The following is a 24,132-nucleotide window of genomic DNA, read 5'->3' on the forward strand; positions in this document are numbered from 1 at the left end:
ATTAAATTTTTCAGTTGTTTTATAAAGACCCTTTAAGCATGTTTCGATTTAGATCTATCCTTATATAATTTTAGTTGTGTTTCGAAGTTTTTAACCCGTCATTTCACAAAATAAAATAAAATATAAACTCTCTATAAATTAAAGATTTCATACCAAATCCAACTAAAATGTCCAAATTAAAGTAAGGCTTTACTGTGGACCAAGTCCTAGTCTAAAGTTGTAGCAAGTCTCAAATTAAAGTTAGGCTCAACTGTGGACCAAATCCTAGTCAAAGCGAAAACAAAAAAAAGAACATACAAATTCAACAAGAAACATGAGAGGAAGTGAGGATGGTTGATTCATGCATGATGTGGGGGCCAGCAAAACCCAATCCACTGTATCACATAATTCACATTCAAATATTCTTTTTTTTTTTGCCCAAACACATTCAAAAAAAGGCGTGTAGTTGAAAAGTTTTGTGATTAAAAAAAAAATATATAGAAAATAAAGCGCGTCTGAGACGGCAGTGCATGAACAAATGGATTGGATATTTGACGGTTGGCCGTGGCGTTTGCGAGGCCCATTTGACGGGTTTAGTGGGCTTACATACATACGCTCGATACGAGCGCGCGGACACACAACGCGCGCTTATTATAAGTTTATAACGGCAATGCACATACAATCACACACACATACACACTACCAAGTACCAACCTTGAAATAATCAATCAACCTTCAAAACCAACCACCAACTCTCTCTCTCTCTCTCTCTCTCTCTCTCTCTCTCTCTCTCTATCTCTTCCTATCTCTCTCTCTCTCGTTCACTCTCTTCTGGAGGCGCGTCGACCCTACTCGCCGCAGCGCTACAGCTAGTTCTTATGGGACAGTCCTCCTCCCTTCCCGAGACTCCACCGGAGTCCAACACCACCAGCCACAGAGAAATCTCCGCCAGTCGCCTCTTCAGCTTCCAACCGATGGCGATTATTTCCACGGCGGAGCGCGACGAAGAAGCCGCCGAGATTTCCGAGAAAGTCGCCCAAGGCCAAGGAGGGCGCGACTACACCGCCGATCTTCCCGACGAGTGTTTGGCGAGTATTTTCCATTTCCTCGGCTCCGGCGACCGAAAACGAAGCTCCCTCGTCTGCCAGCGGTGGATCCGTGTCGACGGTCAGAACCGCCACCGCCTCTCTCTCAACGCCCAGGCGGGAATCCTCCCCTTCCTGCCTTGCATCTTCGCTCGCTTCGACTCCGTCACGAAGCTCGCGCTCCGCTGCGACCGCAAGTCGATCAGCATAGACGACGACGCTTTGGTCCTGATCTCGGTTCGCTGCAAGAACCTCACGCGCCTCAAGCTCCGCGGCTGCCGCGAAATCACCGACCTCGGGATCGCCGCGTTCGCGCAGAACTGCAAGGGCCTGAAGAAGCTCTCGTGCGGCTCGTGCATGTTCGGCGCACAGGGCATGAACGCCGTCCTCGAGCACTGCACGGCTCTGGAGGAGCTCTCCGTGAAGCGGCTCCGCGGCCTCCAGGATGGCTCCGAGGCGATCGGCTCCGGCTCAGCATCGGCTTCGTCGCTCAAGTCTATCTGCTTGAAGGAGATACTCAATGGACAGTGCTTCGGGCCACTCATAGTCGGCTCGAAAAAGCTCAAGAGTTTGAAATTAATCCGCTGTTTGGGAGATTGGGATAACATTTTGGAAATGCTTGGAAATGGAAACAGGGGTTTGGTTGAAATTCATCTCGAGAGGTTGCAAGTGAGCGATTTGGGGCTTTCGGCGATTTCCAAATGCTCGAATCTGGAGGTCTTGCACATTGTGAAGACTCCCGAGTGTTCCAATTTTGGGCTTATTTCGATTGCGGAACATTGCAAGCAACTGAGGAAGCTTCATATTGATGGATGGAGGACGAATAGGATTGGCGATGAGGGTCTGATTGCTATAGCCAAAGAGTGCTCTAACATACAAGAGCTTGTTCTGATAGGTGTTAATCCGACTACTGTGAGCTTGTGCGCAATCGCTTCCAATTGCCAAAAATTGGAGAGGTTGGCGCTTTGCGGGAGTGGCAGTATTGGCGACGCGGAGTTTGCTTGCATTGCTACAAAATGTGTGGCATTGAAGAAGCTATGCATCAAGGGGTGCCCAGTTTCCAATGTTGGGATCGAAATGCTTGCTTGGGGTTGTCCCAATTTGGCCAAGATTAAGGTTAAGAAGTGCAGAGGAGTGAGTGGTGAGGTTGCAGAGTGGTTGCGGGAACGGCGAGGATCGTTGACTGTTAATTGGGATGCTGGTGAAATTGGATCATTGGATGGTAGTGTTTGTGCAGGTGGAGCTCAAGAAAGTGCCATGGCGGCAGCGGAGTTTCGGCTCGATCATGTAGTTGTTGCTAATGTTCCCTCAAGTAGCAATAGTACATTGACAATGTTTAAAACAAAGTTTGGGTTTTTTTCAGGTAGGAATTTAGTTCCTTGCACCTTCAGAAGGTGGTCAGTTAGTGAGAATAGTTCCAATGGAAACTTGTAGGTGATCATTTTGTGGGCTGGAAAAAGTTACCCTTAGGGCCTTAAGCTCACATTATCATGTTGTTTATTGATCAAATGATTTTCTTCTGTATTCATGGCCCGTTTTCGATTTGTATGATTCTCTGTATTGAATTTTTATTAACTATGGAATGGCAGCAGAAAGTGTGGCATTCAAGGTATATTTTCTTGCTCAATTATCCAGAAAACAGCTTCATATCTGCAGTTTTGGTACTATGTTCCTTTGGTAATTGGTTTACTTTTTCCTTCATTCTTGCCTTGGTATCATTTGCCCCTCCTCATTTGGTGTACTTGATATGCTTAACTTCCAAGTTTTGAATGGTTATATCTGTTGCATTCCCTTTGCTGCACAATCATGTAGCTATGTAGTAATTTGAAATCACATCCTATTTTGGTTGAGTTTAGGATGAATGCTTTATCTGAAGCTCAAGGTGGTTTGTGTCTTGTGTCTAGCTAGTAGCCTAGTACATTAGATACAAGTTATTGTGCTCGATGGAACGGAGATTTACAATCTCTAATATTTTTGATATTTCATGCCATTCTTTCATGGTATGCATGGTATGGTACTATGGTGTTTGAGTTTTGATGCAAGAAACGCATTGCAATCAGTTTTCTCGCTCAAAAAGAATCTGAAACTGCCTCTATATGTTTACTGATGTGCGGTACTGTTGGTCGAGCGTTGAAGTGATGTTGCATATAGCCCTTTTAAGGTGCAATTTCATGTCATATGGTATGGCCGTATGGGATGGCTACATTCTTGGGTACATTCGTGGCCAGATTCTTCAGCCGAAACTGAGCTCATTTTCTTCGATGTCCAACCTTGTGAACATAGCTGGTTCTATTTTTCTCTGCAGATTCTATGTTCCTCTATATATCAAATGCCAAATGGGATCCCTTGTCATCTTGCTTCTGTAGGTTTTAGCAAACCTTTAAAATGATTATATCTCCCCTGTGATTTTTCACCCTGCAGATGCTGTTATATATAATATATGGCACAGGTAACTCACTCTGGTAAATGCGAAGGTTTCATAACTTGTCATAGTAACTTCTAAAGATTAGCATTGGACGATCCAAACTTTAATAATAAAATCTTTCACAAAATGGTGACCAAAGGTATAATCTCTATATATATTTCTATTTCCAAACTTTAATAATAAAATCTTTCATAAAATGGTGACCAAAGGTATAATCTATATATACATTTCTATTTTCCAATTTGATCCGCTTCCTTCGTTCCTAGAGCTATTTATTCAATTACAAAATGCCTTTGGAAAGTTGAATATCGATATTTTTTATCCAATATTCATTATTATATAAAAAATAGGATGCATAACTTCTTTCTTTTGGATTTAACTAAGATGAACTTAAGAAGTGATGATGATTTTTTTGAATAAAAAATGTAGCATACCGATAGAGATAAATTCTCTTATTTCACATTAAAGATGATTCACTTCCCAATTTTTTTTGCTAATGAAATCCAAATATATTCTATAAAAAAAAAATCCAAATATATTGATAGAGTAAACAATTATAACAAAAGGTAAGTCTAAAACCAAAAGGGGCGGGGTCAATCCAAAACAACCCAAACGTCTACTAAAAGGGATGGCAATGTGACGGAGTGGAGACCAAAATGAAAAACACAAACAAATCGGGATGAGAATGTGATGGAGCGGGCTAAGTTTGCCATTCATATCCGAGGATCCCATACCATTTTCTAAATATTTGTTCCATATTAAAATGAGTACGATTATGATATCATCACAAATACATAATATAGTATAGAAATACACTAAAATACGCAATGGTGTAACATTAAAAACAAGAATTAAATTTTTAAAATTTAAAAAGACAAACAAGAATTAAAGCTAATATTGAAAACCTAGTATAAAAATATATGTCTGGGGTGGGATTTGAGGTCTTGGGGAAACTTGGGTTCACATGGAAAATTGCCATCCCTAAAAACAAATCCCAGAACATAGCAACGGAAGCAATAACATTTTAATTAATACAGAGTAAAATTTGGATTTTTAAATATTGGCTAAAGTTCAATTTAGACACTCAATTATAGGGGGTATTTCAACTGCATCCATCATATACAAAATCATTCAAAAACATATCTCATCTAAAATTTAAATTGAAAAAATGAATTTTTCTTCCTCTTTTTCTTTTTTACCCCTCTCCACCTCCACCTCCACCTCCCACTCTCTCTCTCTCTTTCCTCTCTCCGGCCAACCCTCTCGGCCCTACCCCCACCACAACCTTCCCGACCCCAACTATAGCTCGTAGGGGGATGGTCGGCACTAGGGGACCCGCGGTGGCCTTGGACCACCGGTAAATGGGCGGCCTTGGCTGGGTTGAGGTGCACACAGGAAAGGAGTCGTGCGGGAAAGGAGAGGGAAGAGAACGATGGTCGGGGGGAGAAATAGGAGCTGGTGGCTGGTGGTGCTGCGCTGACTGGGCTTGGTTGGAGTTGGCCTGGTCACGGCCAGATTGTGCAAAGTCACGTGAGAGAGAAATGAGACACATGAAAGAAGAAGAAAAATGAGAGGAGAGAGAGAGAGAGAGAGAGAGAGAGAGAGAGAGAGAGAGAGAGAGAGAGAGAGAGAGAGAGACTCGGGTAAGTGGAAATGGGGTTTGACGGGTGCGGGTGCGGGTGGGTTAGGAGGGTTGGCTGGAGAGAGGGAAGAGAAAGAGAGAATTGGAGGTGGAGAGGGGTAAAAAAGGAAAAGATGAAGAAAAATTTAGTTTTTCAATTCAGATTTTAGATAGGGTATGTTTTTGAATGATTTTATAGATAATGAGGTATATTTTTGAATGATTTTATAGATGATAGATGCAGTTGAAATACCCCCTATAGTTTAGTGTCTAAATTGAACTTTAGTCTTAAATATTTTACTTAATAGAGGTGTTTGTTTTATTAAAAAAAGTTAATCAGGGGAATTTTAGAATTTTGAAGGTTTCACCTGATACAGCTGTTTGCTTTATTTATAAGATTTATATAGTTATAGTCTTATAGATGAACTATATTATAGATCACATCATCACATCATTAAAATAGAGATGACATCCAATTATAAAAGTAAGTTAAAATAGTTTATTGACATTTGTATCCCCATAAAACATCCTAAAGACCTAAACCCTATGCAAAAAAACTGAAAACCCTCATTACCGGTTTTGTCCATCAGCCGCCCGCCACACGAACCTCGCGCCTTCTTCCTCCTCTGTGTCTGCCATTCGGTCCTCACCAGCAAAATCCCAATGAATGTTTTTTTCGCCACCGCAGAGAGAAAGGTTCCCTCTTTTTCTTTATGCCATTACAGCCTTACATTCTTTCAGTCTTAGCTCAGTTCTCAGCTCACGAAATTCACTCAGTTTGCTTGGTTTCGCCTATTCCATTGGGTTCCCAGAAAACCCTAAGAAAATCAAATTCAAACTAACAAATTATCAACTTTCTCCTTTCACGTTTTGTTTTGCAGAAGTTAGTTTCTATATATGTGGTTTTCAATTTACAATAGTGTTTGAAATGTGGGAAAAGTTGAATGCTTGTGTGAATGTCTAATTGTCAGAGTTTGTGGTGGATAGGTGCTTGTGGAAATTGTGAAGTTGGCCCAAAAGCGAGGAATGAAAGGTGCTAAAGGAGATTGGAAGCAGTTTTTGAATAGTCATGATACCAAGTATGGGGCTAGCATGAGTGACCCAGGAAAGAGGCCAAACAATGATTTGACTGCATTTTTAAAGTCATTCGATAAAGAGGATGATTTGAAGGTAATCAACTGTGTCCAGTGGTGTGAATATGGAGTTTTAGCTTCTAAGTTTTCTATACTTCTTGATATGATACTTAATTCATATGGTGATTGTTCACCATTTCCTAATTTCAGTTTTTGGCTAAAGTTGTACAATGCTATTCAAATCGCCAATCTGTTGAGCAACTGTTCAAGAAATTTTCAGATAATGAATCCCCAGAGCAGGTATCTTTTTCTGTCTAAACTTCAGTCATTGGTTGGCTGGGCTTGTAGTTTAAGAGAGGCATGTTGACCAAGTTGTTAAATGCCATTTGATTTTTAATATGCACAATTTGTTTGATAGTATTAATTTCTCATGATGGTGGCCGTGCAGAAGCTTGTCCGTTTAACTCTTGAACACCCCCAATATCTATTGGATTATTCATTCCCATCTCATGAGCAGGTTTGTTGGCAGTAACTCTGCTTAATTTTTGTTTTCAAGTTGCATAAATTTGTGTATGTATTAATATCCTTATGAATCCTTTGTAGCGAAATCCTTTCTTGCATTTCCGCATTGCTTTAGCTTCTATTAGTATTTCCTATACAGAGTTTGCATTCTCCTGCTATCCTTATGATCCTTTTTGGGTTAAAGGCTTGTTTGGCAGTGTTGTTGGTCCATATCTATGCTTTCTATTGAAAAATAGAACTGCAATTCATCGAACATAAATTTTGTCGAACAAAACTGTCGTTTTTGTGCTGTAAATTGTGTTGCGCAAAGGAAATATGATTTGATTCCCATATTATATGTAGCTATCTTACTTTTCATGGCCCTGATTATACAAATTGATTACAGAAACTCGTAGCGTTATACCTCTCTTAAATTCAAAATGATATGCTGTGGACATCTTAAGTTTTTGAAATGGCCTTAAGTTTTTACCTGGTCATGTGGTTTATCTTCCTGTTAACTTGTGTAAATGGCAAAGCAGGACTGGATAGTTACAAAGCCCGGTAAAAAGTCCAAGGGGATATCAAATGAAATGGTTGCTGTTGATTGTGAGATGGTTCTATGTGAAGATGGCTCTGAAGCTTTAGTAAGGGTGTGTGTTGTGGATCGAAATTTGCAGGTATAGCTGCTCTCCACCTTAGACTAGATACCTTATTAGCACTAGACTTCTTCGAAGTCCCTTTTCTATAAGTCTTTAAATTTGGACTTTTGCTTTTCAGGTCAAACTGGATGAACTTGTAAACCCTCACAAAGAGGTTTCTGATTACAGAACTGAGATTACAGGAGTTTCCGCAGCAGATTTGGATGGAGTTACATGTACATTGGCCGATATACAGGTATTAAGGTTGGTTACAGGTTTTAAGGGATTATTTATCCATTATCATCTTTTACCTGAATCTTTTTGGTGCATATTGTAGAAATGTTTGAAGAAGTTGTTGTCAAATGGAACTATTTTAGTGGGACACAGCTTGTGTAATGACCTGCAAGGTAAGCTAACCGTTATTTCTATAAGTCGATATTTGAACCTTTTTCATGTCACAATCAACTCATCAAATCTTGTTTTCTTTGTAGTTCTTTGTTTAATTTCTGTTTTATTGTTCATTTTTCTTTTTTTTACAGCATTGAAGATAAATCATGCAAGGGTGATTGATACCGCATATATTTTCAAGTATTCAGATGGGCCTATTCATAGAAAACCTTCCTTGTATAATTTGTGTAAGGCAAGTTTTAAGAAACTTGCTAATCTCACATATACATCAGTCAAATTTTCATATGTTTCTCAGTTTGAAATCTATTAATTAGTCTATGGAATGATTTTGAAATTGAGTTTCAGTTTTTCTTCCTCCATTTTTAACTGGGAATGACTTGAAATTTTTGAAATTCTTGATTGTCTCAGTGTAGGAAACAAATTATTAATTCTGGCTGTTTTGGATGGTGGTCCAGATAACTTGTGATTAATCTCTCTCTCTCTCGCTCTCTCTCTTTTTTTTTTCCTCTTGTTTGGGCATTGCTTTATTTCACTTGGGGGTCGTTTCTATGATCAATTTTTAAGAACTTGCATCAGAAAATCACAAGAATGAAAGTAAAGATACCATTGGTTTGGGCTGTTTTAGAGGCATGACTTATTGTTCAATATATCTTTTTTGCCAGTCTGTCTTGAGCTATGAAGTCCGGAAGCAAGGTTGTCCACACAATTGTCTAGATGATGCTTGTGCTGCAATGAAACTTGTTCTTGATAAGTTAAAACCTGAAGTTGGTGATACTATTCCCCTACCACAGGAGGATGTGAGTTTTTGCATTTAATTTATGGTTAGTTTTTAAATTCCAATACAGTGCTTTCAGGTGCATAATTATTGTCTTAATAACTCTCTAAATTGCAGGTACACGAAATAAATATGGCAATGCTACTTCTCCACAGGATACCAATCACAGTGCCTAGTGAAGAATTGCACAATGCCTTGCCTGGGAACTTTACAATAGAAGTCAAGGTTCAATATATTTCCCTTGTTTTTTTAAATTTTCTACAGAATATCCTGGTTGAGTGTGTTTTGGAGGTATTCTGTTACTGTTTTACATGCAAAAGACATTCACATATCATATGATGGATACTGAGGAAGATATCTGGAGAAGATATTCACCCCAAGGGATAATGCTTATTACCCTATTGGTTCAAATGTTTCTTTGATATTTCAAGACACTGAACTATGCAGCTAGGTTGGGATGCTTATTGCATGTTGATAAATTGTCTGCGTATCCATGTTTTTCTTTCCCCTCTTCCCTCTTTCTTCCCTGCTTGTTTACTGTGGAGCTAATGTAGTTAATCATTTCCAGAAGCCGTCTATTAGAGCTCAAGGAGATAAATATTCTGCCTTTGCTATCTTTAAGAATCTACAAGAAGCACATAAAGCATATGAAAAAGTCCAAGGCAGCCAGGAAAAGGTACATACTATAATGTATATCTTTTTATTATTCACAATGCTTCATGCATATAAGATTTTATTTATATGTTGTTCTTTTCATTTGAGTAGATTTTCTGGGTATAATAATAGTTAAGTTTCATTTGTTTTCTTTTAAGTAATTAGGTATAAGTCTTTCAAGGAACTTGAGTTTATTTGGTTATAAGGAGATATAATGTTGTTACTCTGTCTTATTGTAGGACTCAGTTGGACGGCCACAAAAGCTTATTGAATTTAAGCTCAGTACGGGCGTAATTGCTAATCTATATGTTCGTAAAATGGCACATCATGATTCCTTAGGCCAAGTCTCATCTAAGAGAGCTTTCCAAGTTGAGGAGAGCTCAGGTGTATATAAGAAACAAAAGACAGATCAGAAAATAGAACCGGAGACAATGGCAGACTTAAAACAGTGTTGCAATCACCTTGAAGAGATAGAAAGATTGAAGAAAGAACAAGAAAAGGTCTCAAAGCAGTGTTGTGATCATTTAAAAGAGATTGAAGGATTGAAGCAACAACTTAAAAATAGGGAATTTGAAATCTCTACGCTGAATAAGATAGTTTCCAAGTTCCAACAGAACAAGAAGAAATAGAAATAGACTATAACTGTGGCCCTGAACTATATTCTGCTGCTCTGGAAGGCATGCCATTGCTCAAAATGTTGGAACAGAACTCCTCAAATGTGCTGGGCAGATACATCAGGCCACAAGAAGAAAAGGTTGAAGGTCTCATCTCTGCATTAGGGCTTCCTGTTTGGATCCATTGGGAAGAGTATGGGATTTTGCCTGCGATCAATTTTGACTGCTGCTAAATGGGTACAGAATATCCAGCTTCATTTTGACTGTGAAGAGAAATTTTTCAATGATGCAAATTTTAATATGTTCAAGAAATGGGTACAGGGATTTTAAATGTCCCAAAAAAATTGAGTTGAACTGTTTCATGTAGCATTAGAATGCAAAAATTGTACGTCTTTTTGCCCATTAAGAAGGCACAACTTTTTTTCCAATTTATTATCAAGATATTTATAGTGATGTTTCTTTCACCAGACACCAATTTCAAAGAAGTTTGCCCGGTGAGATGTGGCAAATTCTCTTGGGATGCAATTCTAGCTAAATGTAGAATGACTAGGGCATTTATTGTTGTAAGTGAAAAAAAAAATTGTGAAAATTTTAGCAGTTCTCAATACAAGTCATGATCCTAGAACACTATTTACTTCTCATCTTCCTCATTTCCCTTTTGACCTTTGACGTAGCACAATTGTCCTTAACCTATATCGTCTAGATGTGCTCCCTCCCCCTTTCCCTTTGTGTTCATTGCTATAACGAGAAATAACACAATGTTGATTGTAAGCAGCCACAGGAGAATAAATTCAATTAACATCTGATTCCTCTGGTCAAAACAATGAAGTCAATCAACCAACATCAGATTCCTTTTCCAAACTCTTATGTTATCATTTGCTTGGAATGCTTTCTACACTAGTGTTCATTCTGATACAGTTTCAAGCAATGGTAAAGCTACCAGCCTAACATGTAACATGGCTTCAATCACTTTCAAAATCATCATCCCCAAAAGTGAAAACTGAAGCATCAGCAGCTATTGCCCTGATATCCTCTGCCCCAGTTGAGCCCAGGTTGTGGGCTTCACGGCTCAGGGGAGATTTTCCAGCCCCATCGGTAGTTGGTTTTTTGGAAGAACCACTCTGTGGGCTATCCTCACTTCCACGTGCTGAAGTCTCAATTTTTTGTGCTGTGTTGTTAGATGCATGATCAGGTGCAGTAAGTCCAACCCCAGAATTAGCTTGTAATAGCTTGCTCTTTTTATCCCCCGTCTCCTCTCCATCACTATCTGAAAATACATCATCACCATCTTCACTTGGAGGGATTTTACTTTGATTGGGATTAGCTGCAACACCATAACTTGAAGCAGAGGCATCACTTGATCTACCCTCAGGTTTTCTACTGGAAGAATCTGCTTTAGGTTTTGTAGGTAAAGTACCATTATAGTCTACCATCACAACTTCAACCTGAAATCCTGGAGAAGGTAATTTTCTCTGCAAATCACAACCAATGCTTTTTCACAAGCAAGCACCAAGAAGAAAGAGCAACAGATGGTAGAAAAGGGAGATATGATCAACATTTGACATGCATAAGTAATATTAACTGAAGGTCGCACCATTTACCTTGTCAAAACCATCAAGATCATCTGCGTTTAAGATTTTTCTGTTTTCTGTCATTGTATTTAACCAGCTGAAAATTAAGGAAAAGGGAAGAAAAAAAGAAATCATTCTGGCAGTGTAACCTCTTTCTACATGCATGCACAAAAATATGTATTCCATTGCTTGTACCACACCTCAGCTGACAGCAACTTAAGCAGGTTCCTAATGCATGATGCAAGTTACAGATGCCCACATTCAAAAATATAAACAAGAGTAAAATAACGGAATCAATATACAGACCAATAGAAATCTCCTTGGCGATCATGGAAATGGATTTTGAAATCCCCCACTAACTCTGCCAGACCAGGCTCCCCTGGTAAAGCAAAAACCACAATCCCTTTCTTCTGTGCACTGATCCAGAAATCTTCTGGCTAAAAAATTGAGTAGATGAGCTTAAATCAGAAATTCAATGCATGTTAACATAGGTGTTAAAAAGATCAAATAACAAGCATATCGATTCATATGCAACCATATAATTTTAACAAGCATTTACCATTAGATCTTTTGTTTTTGGATGCTTTCTTGATGAGAATAAAATTCCTGTGGATTACGAAACACATCTTGATAAGTGACAAAACAATGATGTGTGCAATGCATAGCCACCCTCTAAATGTGGAAAGAGTGAAGAAAAAAATTATATCTGTCGGCATTAAATAAAAAAGAATCCACAGAAATTTACAGGAATCAACAACAGACATTATACTTGTTGCAACTTGCAAGTTATACAGATTTTACATCATGATCAGGTCTTAAGGTATATCTGGGAATGCATGAATATGCACGGCCTTAAAAGCACACACATAGGCCAAACACTCACATAATGAATCAACACACAAAGAGGAACATCACACACACACACAAACCAAATGAATTAACATCATAGCTTTAAGGATTATATTAATACGCAAGGGTAGTTCTGAGAAGCGCTGTCTGTAACTCAGTACTATGTGCTCATATCATAAATGCTCCTCTTCTACCCGAAAAAACTCAACGTCCAAATAGGAAGTAGTTCAGGAAATTAACACTAGCAGAAAAGGATCAATATTTACATATATAACCACAATGCCTCTAGGGAAACAAATAATAGCACTGTTACTTTATATATAAATCTCTATTAACGAACAGTGTGATGACTCAAACATCACAATATATTGCAAGAATGATGGTAATGAGTGCCAGAAGCAATGTCACAGATTACCGTTATGATCAGAGATTGTAATGGAGGGCCTAATCCAATAAGGGCAGTTGTGAAGCCGAAATCCCCTGAGCATGCACCTATAATATTATAACTTTAGTACTTTCTAAAATGGCGAGTGCGCGTATACACACACACAAGGAGATGATCTAATGATGAACTATGTTGAGAGCTTTAGTTCAAGACTTGCATATCAACTGTTAAATTAGATATGGATGACTGAGATGCATCTCACCTACTATGCACCTTAACCATTCATATCTGATCAAACAGCTCAGATGCAAGTCTTCAACTTAAAACTTCAACTTAGGTCCTCATTACAACAACACTGTACACATACACATACACATACATATGCATGTGCATACAAGTAAATGCTCAGATTGACGCATTTACTATGTTGAGAACTTTAGCTCAAGACTTGCATATCAACTGTTAAATTATATATGGACAACTGAGATGCATCTCACCTACTATGCACCTTAACCATTCATATCTGATCCAACAGCTCAGATGCAAGTCTTCACTTAAAACTCCAACTTAGGTCCTCATTACAACAACACTGTACACATACACATACACATACACATACATATGCATGTGCATACAAGTAAATGCTGAGATTGACGCATTTACTATGTTGAGAACTTTAGCTCAAGACTTGCATATCAACTGTTAAATTATATATGGACAACTGAGATGCATCTCACCTACTATGCACCTTAACCATTCATATCTGATCCAACAGCTCAGATGCAAGTCTTCAACTTAAAACTCCAACTTAGGTCCTCATTACAACAACACCGTACACATACACATACACATGCATAGATAATAATGTATGCATGTAAATATAAGTAAATGCTCAGATTGATGCATTCGGAGAAAGATATAAGAAGAACAATACCTTCGAGGTTGATGATTTTCCCCATTGAAGTTTTTTAAGATATGCTCAAAATATTTGACGTACCTCTAGGAAAAGCATACAAAAAAATTGTTAATCAAAATCAAGTAAAGAAGTAAAGAACATCAACCTAATAAAGACAGAATCCACAAAAATAATTGACTGACAATCTGACTTGGGAGAACCAAAGCCTTTCCATCTACACATCTTTTATGGTTATAATAATTAATGGCCTCCTCAGCAGTAGGGAAGAACTGCAGAGAGATGACAAAGCAAAAAAAATTATAGTGACAAGTACAAGAACATATAGCCCCCAAATCTTAAGGGTGCTGATTATAGGACTTACCTTCAGGAATAAGAGAAGGCTACAAATCATTAATCCTGTCCTTCCCATACCAGCTTTACAATGAACAACCACAACATTTTCAATGTCCTCCTTTAACCATGAATGAGCACTTCGACAGAACGATGTAATGAGTTGGATTGGGGGGCAATTATGATCATCAAATGGGAAACTTGCAGCCTTAAAACATTCAGAGAAGCAAAATATAGAAGAAGCTGTTATTCAACATAACTGGAAAATAGAAGTGCAGCATTAAAAAGTTAAACCTGTCAATCTATTTGGCATTCTTGATTGTTATTCAAATCCCAATGGAAAGGTAAGATTGACAAAATTTTCAACTATCTTATTTCTCAATGGTTTCACTATTTAATTGAGATGTGAGTATAAAGTGAAAAACTTCAAAAGCTCTATCAATGATACAGAATTCCTCAATCTTTTGTGTATAAAAAATGTCAACCATTGAACCTAGCAGCAACAGCATGCCTTGTTTTTCCAATTAGTTCCAAGGTTATACATTTGTGCATATAACAAGAACCAGAAGTCTGAGTCAAAAAGTCCCAGAACTTGGTGCACTGACAATGTAATTGACTATGGATATCTAGCACAAAGACAAGTATTTAGGGTATTGTTTTTCTGCTAATTGATATCCCAAAGCAAACATTAAATCTGCTATTTTTCATAAGTCAGATTACCAAATTCTGATATGTTTTGTTAAGCAAGAACAGAATGCGAATGTAAGTGAAATGAAAAACACACCTTCCCCTGAAATCTTGATGCATCATACAATCTCTCTGAACAAAGATTGTACACTTTATATTTTCCCTGAAAAACAAATGTCAATTTGAGAGGAACTGTAGACTAAATTATTGGCAAAAGAAACACAGAAGTTTTAATTTAAAAAAAAAAAAAAAAAGGACAGAACCTCAATTGGAGATGAGCCAGAAAAATGTAAAACCGTATTCTTAATCCCACATTTTTCTTGTAGTAATTAGTGGAATGCAGTTTTTTCCTGAGAATCTTAACCACATTTTCATGTTGCATAAAGTCACAAATTTCAGTCTTCAAAATAAAAAACCAATTCTTACCTTGTGATGAGTTTCAAAAAATTTGATCACCTCTTCCATATGATTTCGATAGAAACCCTGCATCAAATTATTTAGTTAATAATTTTACAAATGATACAGATGAGCTTAGCCTATTGAATTTCAAACATATACCACATAATTTTCTTACCTCAACAAATCCAAAAAAGCCAGAGCTTATATCTCCAGCTGGGAAACCCATAGCAATTATATTTTCAGTAATATATGTCATATCGAAATCAAAACCTCCCTCCTGTAATTTTAGTGTAATATATGTCAGAAGTGACATTCTTTGAGGGAAACTTGCATGCTTACATTTATTATAGGTATAAACAAAGGTAATAATACATCACAAGAATAAAAATGTGAGCAGTTGCAATCAAATGCATTGAACATAACTAACTTCAATAATTTAAATAAGAAAAAAAGGAAAAAAATATTACATGCACACGCACACCAATTTTGCATGGATTTTTTAAGTGAATACATAATCGATACAATTCCTTGCACAATAGTCTAGATGGTCATCATGACCAAGTATTAGCAGGAAATAAGAACTGGACTTCTAATCTTCAAATGCCTTTCAAGCTTCTCTTCACCTAGTATCTTATTATCACAAAATTTTTTCTTTTGTAGAGATTTTAGATATTAATGGCCTTTTTTTTTTTTTTATATATATTTCATGATAAGTTGAATAGTAAGGTGGGCTGACTATAAAATAGTCCTAGAAGGAAAAGTCCTGCATCATATAGTCACCACGGCTAAACCCTTAATCCAACCTATCAGCATTATGTGATTTTGGTGAATTAGTGTTTGTACTCTTTTCAGTCCTTCTTTCTTTTTAGGATATATGTTTATGTTATTCGGTTGGCGCTCTCAGAGTCTCGGGAAAGGAAAAAGATCTATGCTTTTCTCATTTTTAGGGAGTAAAGTAAAGAGTACGTTCTATCTTTATGATAGGAGAGGATTGAAAAGAAATGGCACAATCTTCATGAGTTTTGGCTCTCTCACTTAATGTTATGATTATTTTCTGATTTGAAAATGAATGTTGGGAATCTGTGATGGAAACATGAAGCAATCGCGATCAAATAAAGGCACATGCTTAAAGCTAGCAGCCTATCCAGCTTCCCCATTCATAACCCCAGACCAGTTTGCATTCTAACTGAAAATGAAGTGGAGCAACAAAATACTTGAATTTGTTGTTACTTCTACACTCAGCATTATCAATCAAGAAAACAGAAATTGAAGCAGCCTCTCAACTCTGGTAAAGTACCTGGTATCTTCGTTTGTTTTGAGAGACGATATGGCGTGCCTTGACCTGCACAGCCTTCACTGCACTCTGAGATGTGTTAAGTAAACCTTTTGTAAAGGATCCAAGAACCCCAGTTACGCCTATTGCATTTTGATTACTATTATCTTGACCAGAGGTAGCGGCTGCAGCGGCAGGAGGTTGAGCTGACGAGTCATTAGATTTCAAATCCATTCTGGAACTCAAATGGAGAACCTAACACCACCCAGGTAGAGCATGTATTACTACACATCAAGGAACCAAGAACCAAGTGTTTGCATTAAAAACCAAAAAAGGAAGAACAATAAGCAAAAGGGTTTCAGGCTTCAGGTAGAAGAAGCTCAACTGTTGGAACCCAGATGAAAATGAAGATTAACGGGTCATTCAAAACATTTAGACACAAAGCTACCAATGCACTCTCACTCAGAGACATGGGTTAAAGAGTACAATTCAATTTGTTGTTAAATAATAATGCACCATAGATTACAAGACCCACATAAGAAGATCTGTCAATATTACGAATCTACTCGCATCACCAACCGAATTGATAAATTCAAAAGATGATGAGCCAAATTGTAAATGCATATACAAACACGTATGAAATGGGCAATGTGAGAGCACTTACCAGTCACCAAGTCGGGGTTTGATCTCTTTAAGCAGAAGATTGTATATCAGCGGAGATCCTTAGCACGCTTTAATAATTTTGTTATTGAAACGAATGCTGCAGAAAAGGGGTGGGGGTGTGCACCACTAGCAAATGAATTGTTATAGTTATATTCAAACCTTAAGCTGAATTATATTTTTTATTTATATTTCCACTTAAATCCTTTTTTTTTTTTTAGTTCAATAAATCCACGTAGTTTAAAGAGTTGCAAACTTGCAATTGTTATAATTTGGTTTAATTTGTAATTAAAAACAACACAATTCCGTCTAGATTTTTGATGGAGTGTTGATTGTGACTTGTGAGACGAATTAAAAGTCGGGCAAAATACGAAGACCAAAAGTATAATGCTCACACGTACCTTAATAAACCAAATTATAAAGATGTAAGTGGAAATCGGACTAAATTATAAGAATTTAAGTGAAAGTTGAGCCAAACGACATTAATAAAAATATAATTTGGCCTAAATCTTAAATATTAATGTAAAAGCTCAAAACGCTTTTAATAATAAACTCAGAACGTTAATATCAACACAAAATATAAGTTAAGAGGATCCTATCTGTTATGGTTTATATGTAGTTCCACTAGTTTTGCAATTTTATGAATTATATAGTGATACATGCCTATCATTGGAAACATTATTAGTGGGGTAATTGATTATGCTTCTTGCGTTGCTTTGTTTTATTCAAAAGAGGAGAGTGAGATTTCAACTTTTAGCTTGAATGTTATGGACCTTATGGTAAGTACTCTTTATCATTAAAGTTTTAAGCTCTCACTGACTCTCTTTTTTTTTTTTTTTTTTTTTTTTGTCGAGCTTATTGCATAAATTGTACATAAGTATGATCTTTATTGTTGTTGGAGCTTATAATATAAATCTAAGAACACATAACTCCATATTCATGACAAAAACTCGACTCTTGCATTCTTTCATATGTAATCAAACCCATAATTTTTAGGACAATGCTTGGGTCCTCATGTTTGAGGACCAACCTTGTTCTCATGGCTAATCAAAACTTGAAAAAATATAGGGTTTCACAATCTATCATCCTTAATAATGGAACAACTTCAAACAAGCACAAACAACAACAATCCAAAGCTCTGAAAAGTTTTTTTCATTTTTGAAAAATTATAAAATAAATTACACAAGCTCTGAGGTGTTTGTTTAATAAAATTAAGTAATTATTAATTAGTGAACCATTTTTATTTAACAGTATTTGTCTCAAGCACACATTATATTTATCTTATATCATATGAAATTTACTATATAATTTAGGCCGAATGTCACAAATATCATCCAGACTTTGAGGCTTGTGCGCAAATGTCATCCAATCTTTCAATTGTGACAATTTGTCATCCAATCTTTCAAAATTGTGCAAATTTGCCATCTGCCGTCAATTTCATCCATTCACCAGTTAAAATTAAGGGTATTTTTGTCAATTCATCTAAAAAAATATTTAATAAATATATAAAATATAATATATATTTTTTTTTTTTTGCAAAAACAAATCATCTCGCTCTCTCTCTCTTCTATCTCTCTTGGCCAGTGGCTGGGTGGGTGGCGGAATAGAAGGAGAAAGGGGAAAAGGGAAAGGTAGGTGGCGCAGGGGTGAGTGTGTAGGGAGAGGGGGAGCCGGGGGGTGTTGCTGGGAGATAGGGCGTCGAGGGGGGAGGGTTGCGAGGTGAGAGGCGGGGGGCTGCTGCTAGGTGGGGTGCGACGAGGCTGGGCTGGGGGTGGGGGGTGCAATGGAGCTGGCTGGGCGAGGCTGGGGTTAGGCTGGGGTGGGAGGCGGGGCTGGGTGGGTCGGTGCAGGGGCTGGGGGAAGTTTTCGGGTGAAGGAGGGAGGTCGGAGGGGGAGGGGGAGGGAGGGAGGGGTGGGTCGGGTGAGGGGGTTGAGGGGCTAGGTGGGTTGGGTGGAGGAGTGGAGAAGAAGAATGTTTTTCTTTTTTGTTTTTTTAAATTTGATTTTTAATTATATTTAAATAAAAAATTTATTTAAAATTCAAATTTAACATAATATTCTAATTTAATAGAAATTATGACAGCATATGACAAATTTGTATAGTTTTGAAAGATTGGATGACAAATTGTCGCAATTGAAAAATTAGATGACATTTGCGCACAAGCCTCATAGTCTAGATGACATTTATGCAATTCGGCCTATAATTTAGTTTCTTCAATGTTTTTTTTATCAATGTAGTAGATGATATGTTAAATAAACATATGTTAAAGTTTCATACAAAATTTTCGTACAAAATTTTCGTCGTTTCTGTCTATTTTTTGTAGAAATCGAAATTTCCTCGAAATCAAAATTTAACTCATTGGGTTTGAGAGACGCAGAGGTGAGTGGACTTGGGCCAGTAAGCCTACCAGGGAGCCCAGATGCCATCGAGATCCAAGTGTGCCTAACAAAATAAAAAAATATAGTTATTTACACTTACACACCTTGAGATCTATCGTCTTTTCACATACACCCTTGAGGTTTCAAAAATTACACATATATCTCCTGAGATTTCAAAAATGTTACACATAACCCTCTGCAAGAGAAAACAATAAATAAACAAAAAAAGATATTTGTATTGAAGTTGGACCCTATACTTTGAGTAATCTTATTAGGCCATTACACCCTTTTAGCATGCCTTTTTGCATACATTCTCATCATTTTTTGTCTTACTGTAGAGATTATGTGTAACAGTTTTAAAACCACAAGGAGTGCATGTGTAATTTTTAAAACCCTAGAGCTTATATGTGAAAAGACGATAAACTTCAGAGACTATAAATGTAAATAACTCATCAAAAATAGGTTTAGTTTGAAGTTTGAACCAATAAAAAAAAAAGGTTGAAAATAGCTAGGTTAGTCTTAATATTTCCTCAAGTTTCAAGGATTGCCCAAATTATGACAATATGTTAGATAAAAAGAAATTAACAAAAAAATTAATAAATAGTTACATGTTTTGCACTATTCAAACATATTGCACATATTTACTATATAGGTGATATCGTAAATTTTTTTATTATACAATATATATTCACAATAAACTAAATATAATTAAGTTTTATAGATTCTTCGGGTTGTTCAGGTTAGAGATTTCTTAACCCATGCTTCCCTAAATTTTAATTTGAGGTAGAATATTATGACCATGTTTACTCTTAAGAATGCTGATATTTACACACCCTTTACTCACCTCACACTCCTTCCTCTTTCTAATTTATACAATTTCTCATACACACCCCCTCAAAATATCCTCATTACACGAGAAAAAAAAAAAAAACAAAAGTCCAAAACCCAGAAGCCCCCATCCTGACCCCACACCTAGCCACCACCACTATCGTCGGTGCTCCAACTGGTTGGCCGCCTTCCATACCTTATCTCCCTCTTCGGCTCTCTCTCTCTCTCTTTCTCTCTCAATCTATCTCCATCATTTATCTCATTCTTTGACTCTCTTTATTTTTTCCCTTTCTCCTTCCCTTTCCTTTCTCTCCCTCCCTTACTTTCTATATGTCTCTCCTTTGCCGGCCTCCAGATCGATGGATGACGACCTCCGATCAGAAGGCCAGCGATCGGCCTCCGACTTCCTTTACAACATGACGAAGATAGAAAATGAGAGAAAATGAGAGGGAAAGAGAGTGGGAAAGAGAGAAAGAGAGAGGGAATGAGAGAAAGAAAGGGGAGAAAGAGAAAGAATGAAGGTCATGCAGCCAGTTGGACCGCTGACAACAATGGCGGCGGGCCACGGCTAAGGGTGGGGTCGGGGTGGCTATTTGGGGTTTGTTTGTTTAAAAAAAAAAATTATGTCCTTTATGCTATTTTAATGTTAGAATAAAATGGTAATTTCACAAATTTAAAGAGAGAGGTGTGAAGTGAGAAAAATTAGAGTGTGTATATAGCAACCATCTTACTTAAGTGGTGTATTTAATTGAGATTTTAATGGATTTTAAAGGAGTCATGAACTCTTGCAGATTTCATGGATTATATGGATTATTATTGACTTCCATTAAATCCATCAAAATCTAAGAAAGAAAGACTGAAATTCTTATGACCTTTGTTATTTGAAAAAAATTCATCAGAATCCATCACTTAATGAAATCCTTTAAAATCAATAAGTTTTTTAATACACCTAGATTTCTATGAAATTTTTAAATTTCTGAATTAACACACATATATTTTTATAAAATCTTTAAAATTCTGAATTGAATACACCTAGATTTCTATAGAATTTATAAAATTATGAATTTGATACACCTAATTTTTATGAAATTTTAAATTCTTTTGAAATCCATTAGAATCTCAATGGAATACACCCCCCTTAATTTCTTAAGATGATTGCTATTTGAATATCTTATCCCTTTTCTATTGGGTCGATGGCTGGCAAGGGATGTGATGGTGGTTCTAACCTTTTTTTTTTTTTTTTTAATATTTGGAAAAGGTATTGCTATTTAAACTCAACTTTTTTATTTTCATCCCCAATACTTTAATAAAAATAATTTCCAATTCTACTTAAATGTAAATTAACCTTCAAGGACTTAAATATTTAATTAAAAAATAAAATAAAATTCACTTGAACTCATACTCAACATTTCTCTATACCCAACTTTAACTATGCACTCACATCTCTACTCAACTCTTTATCAAAACCTTAAACACACTATAACACTCTTTATATTGATGCAAACAATTTTAATATTGACGAATGGATGGTTAAATTACGGTTTGAGAGTCTTTAAATGAAGTATTTTCAATATTTATTTGAGTTTTAATAGACTAAATGTTTATTATCAAAAACTGAAATCGCGACAAGTTCGGCGCACTAAAGTTGAACATGTTATGAGTTGTTTGACAATAACTCACCAAACAAAGTGTTGGCCATTCGACCACAAACTATTGAACATCTCTAGGAAGTTAAAAAAAAAAAGGTGTTCGGTGGTTGCAAACTGAACATCCTTCTACCGGTTTACTTGTGCGTTGCCATATATCCTTCTACCCGTTGTTTACCACCGAATATCATTCCACCCATTCAATTTTGCAATGCCGAACATCTTTGATATTGGGTGTAGAAAATGTATTGGGGCTAAAAATAAAAAAGTTGGATTTAAATTGCAACATTCTTTAGAAAATCTCTTGGGTGTTATTTGTCATTTGACAAATTAAATTAAAAGAGCATGCAGTGAGAAAGGAGGAGGTGTTCAAATAGCAGCCATCTTTCTTAATTATTCTTAACCGAGTTTCCCAAGAGTGCGATTTGAGTTCAGATTGGCCGGGTTCGTCCAGCCAATGCCCACCAGTAGCCCGAACCGGCCCAATAATTTGACCCAACAAAGAAAAAAGCATCTGTGGGGAAGACCGAAGACGACCCGCAAAATGAGGGTCTATACCAAAAAAAACTAAACGCATCTGCATCCTAAATTCCCAATTTATCATCGAATCAAAATTATCAAACGACGAGAAAACAGAAAACCGCGCCCAGAGAAGAAGAAGAAGAAGGACATTGAAGAAACAAAGACTCAAGTGGGCCCCAACAACAATGGAGAGTGGAGCGGCGGGCGTGGGTATCGCCGCAGCCGCCGCGGAGGATCCATCGTGGAGGGGGTCGCCGTTCTCCGCCGTGTCCGATTGGAGCTACGCCGTTTCGCGGCGCTACCAGCACGTGCTCGACCGCACGACGCCGCACGTGCTCTACCGGTGGCTGGCGTGCCTCGGTGTGGCCCTGGTCTACGTCTTACGCGTGTACCTGGTCCAGGGGTTCTACGTCGTGTCGTACGGTTTGGGGATCTACATTCTCAACCTCCTCATCGGGTTTCTCTCTCCTCAGGTCGACCCGGAGATCCACGACTTCTCCTCCGCCGACGGCCCCACCCTCCCCACCCGCGGATCCGACGAGTTCCGCCCCTTCGTCCGCCGCCTCCCCGAGTTCAAGTTCTGGTAATAATTTCATTTCCCTTTTCCGCTGTGAAGTTGTCGTCTTTTTGTGAATTGCGATTGTGCCCTGTGTGTTTGTTGAAATGCCGCTTAGACATATATGTATCTCCCATTGAATTGGGTTTGACTTTGTTTGTGTGGGAATTGAAGGTACTCTATCACAAAGGCGTTTTGCATTGCATTTGTGATGACATTCTTCAGTGCATTTGATGTACCTGTATTCTGGCCCATACTTCTCTTCTACTGGCTGGTGCTCTTTGTTCTCACCATGAGGAGGCAGATAATACACATGATCAAATACAAATACGTCCCTTTCTCTTTTGGGAAACAGGTATATACGCCTTGCCTTCACCCCCTAAATAAACCCACCTCATTTGTTTTCTCAATAATGGGTTTCATGCCCCATGCTCCATATATGCTTATGTGAATGAGTTTTTGCAGCGGTACGATGGAAAGAAAGCTGCTTCGGCTTCATCCGACACCGCAAACCTCCTCCCTAGGGACTGAAACTTTCAGGTAGACTGAATTAATCTACTTCTGATTAAGTCACAAGTAAACTAGGTTACTTTAGGTGAGAATTTATTCTGACATTATTTTAAACAGCTATGGATTTTTTTGCGGAAGATATGGCTTGGAGGAATCATTATGAGGAGCTAATTCAGAACCTAGGGTGATTGTCCAGTTCCCTCCATGAATACCGCTTTGGACCATGGTTGTTATGTTCCTTTGTAATATTTCTGCTTTGGGAAGATGAAGTGGTTGCTGAAGGCCTTTTCCTTTTTGCTTTCTAGTATAAAAGATCCATTTGTATAGAAGGGACATGTTACTTTCCCATGCTAAATAATGAATCCAATGACATGTACTTTCTACTTTTCTAGAGCTTTTGCAGTAGGAAATGCCAGCTATCCTCTGCAATTGAGTTATGTCATGTTTAGTATTTAGTTGTACTTTTTTTCATTGTTTACTTGAAACTGGGTTTAATGCAATTGACTTCCTGGGATTAACACCGAAAATTGTTGTTTATTTGGATTATGCTTCTCTCATATTGTGATTCTTGTGAGGTTTCAATCTGAGTGCCTGTTTGCCTTATTACTTCTGCAGTAGAGCATCTCCTGCAGTTTTATAGGTTTATGCTATAACTGTAATTGTCATTTCTCCTGTATGTGGCACAAAAGCCATTCCAATATTGCTTGCCAAGTTAGTGTCAGCTCTTGACAGGAATGGTTCAGCTGATAAGCTTTTGCATTGGCACTCGTAAACAGGCTTTAGTGTTTCTGAACTAGAGATCAAGTCTTACAATTTTACAGAGAAATCGCACTGAATGTCAACCTTTA

At 37.5% G+C, this 24,132-nt stretch overlaps 4 protein-coding genes across 6 annotated transcripts; 3 read left to right on the forward strand and 1 right to left on the reverse strand.

Moving 5' to 3' along the window:
* The first annotated feature begins 728 nt into the window (after positions 1-728).
* Positions 729-2,711, forward strand: SKIP2 (SKP1/ASK1-interacting protein 2). The gene has a single exon (XM_086245404.1). The coding sequence runs from the start codon at positions 858-860 to the stop codon at positions 2,496-2,498; it is 1,641 nt and encodes a 546-aa protein (XP_086101530.1). The 5' UTR covers positions 729-857; the 3' UTR covers positions 2,499-2,711.
* Positions 2,712-5,667: 2,956 nt separating this feature from the next.
* On the forward strand, positions 5,668-10,226 carry SDN3 (small RNA degrading nuclease 3). Of its 2 annotated transcripts, none has more exons than XM_086243867.1 (12): positions 5,668-5,806; positions 6,098-6,280; positions 6,394-6,483; positions 6,632-6,700; positions 7,224-7,361; positions 7,462-7,578; positions 7,660-7,729; positions 7,862-7,962; positions 8,393-8,527; positions 8,623-8,730; positions 9,074-9,181; positions 9,399-10,226. In XM_086243867.1, the coding sequence occupies exons 1-12, from the start codon at positions 5,774-5,776 to the stop codon at positions 9,786-9,788; spliced, it is 1,542 nt and encodes a 513-aa protein (XP_086099993.1). In that variant the 5' UTR covers positions 5,668-5,773; the 3' UTR covers positions 9,789-10,226. The 2 variants fall into 2 exon arrangements, with proteins under 2 accessions (XP_086099993.1, XP_086099994.1); XM_086243868.1 differs by having other exon boundaries at positions 9,406-9,594.
* A 313-nt stretch (positions 10,227-10,539) lies between these two features.
* On the reverse strand, positions 10,540-16,954 carry LOC147284390 (phosphatidylinositol 3,4,5-trisphosphate 3-phosphatase and protein-tyrosine-phosphatase PTEN2A-like). 2 transcript variants are annotated; one of them, XM_086243865.1, is made up of 13 exons: positions 16,848-16,954; positions 16,208-16,467; positions 15,086-15,187; positions 14,938-14,994; positions 14,609-14,674; positions 13,856-14,032; positions 13,677-13,763; positions 13,513-13,577; positions 12,609-12,685; positions 11,904-11,950; positions 11,651-11,781; positions 11,375-11,441; positions 10,540-11,245 (listed from the first exon to the last, which is right to left on the reverse strand). In XM_086243865.1, the coding sequence occupies exons 2-13, from the start codon at positions 16,415-16,417 to the stop codon at positions 10,736-10,738; spliced, it is 1,596 nt and encodes a 531-aa protein (XP_086099991.1). In that variant the 5' UTR covers positions 16,418-16,467; positions 16,848-16,954; the 3' UTR covers positions 10,540-10,735. The 2 variants fall into 2 exon arrangements, with proteins under 2 accessions (XP_086099991.1, XP_086099992.1); XM_086243866.1 differs by having other exon boundaries at positions 16,208-16,438; positions 16,848-16,947.
* Positions 16,955-22,261: 5,307 nt separating this feature from the next.
* On the forward strand, positions 22,262-23,811 carry LOC147284391 (protein RER1A-like). Its single transcript, XM_086243769.1, has 4 exons — positions 22,262-22,801; positions 22,949-23,129; positions 23,240-23,314; positions 23,402-23,811. Exons 1-3 carry the CDS (start codon positions 22,404-22,406, stop codon positions 23,303-23,305), a joined length of 645 nt encoding a protein of 214 aa, XP_086099895.1. The 5' UTR covers positions 22,262-22,403; the 3' UTR covers positions 23,306-23,314; positions 23,402-23,811.
* The last annotated feature ends 321 nt before the right edge of the window (positions 23,812-24,132 follow it).

Source organism: Dryas octopetala, chromosome 5, assembly GCF_963921425.1.
Source record: "Dryas octopetala chromosome 5, drDryOcto1.1, whole genome shotgun sequence".
Taxonomy (NCBI): Eukaryota; Viridiplantae; Streptophyta; class Magnoliopsida; order Rosales; family Rosaceae; genus Dryas; species Dryas octopetala.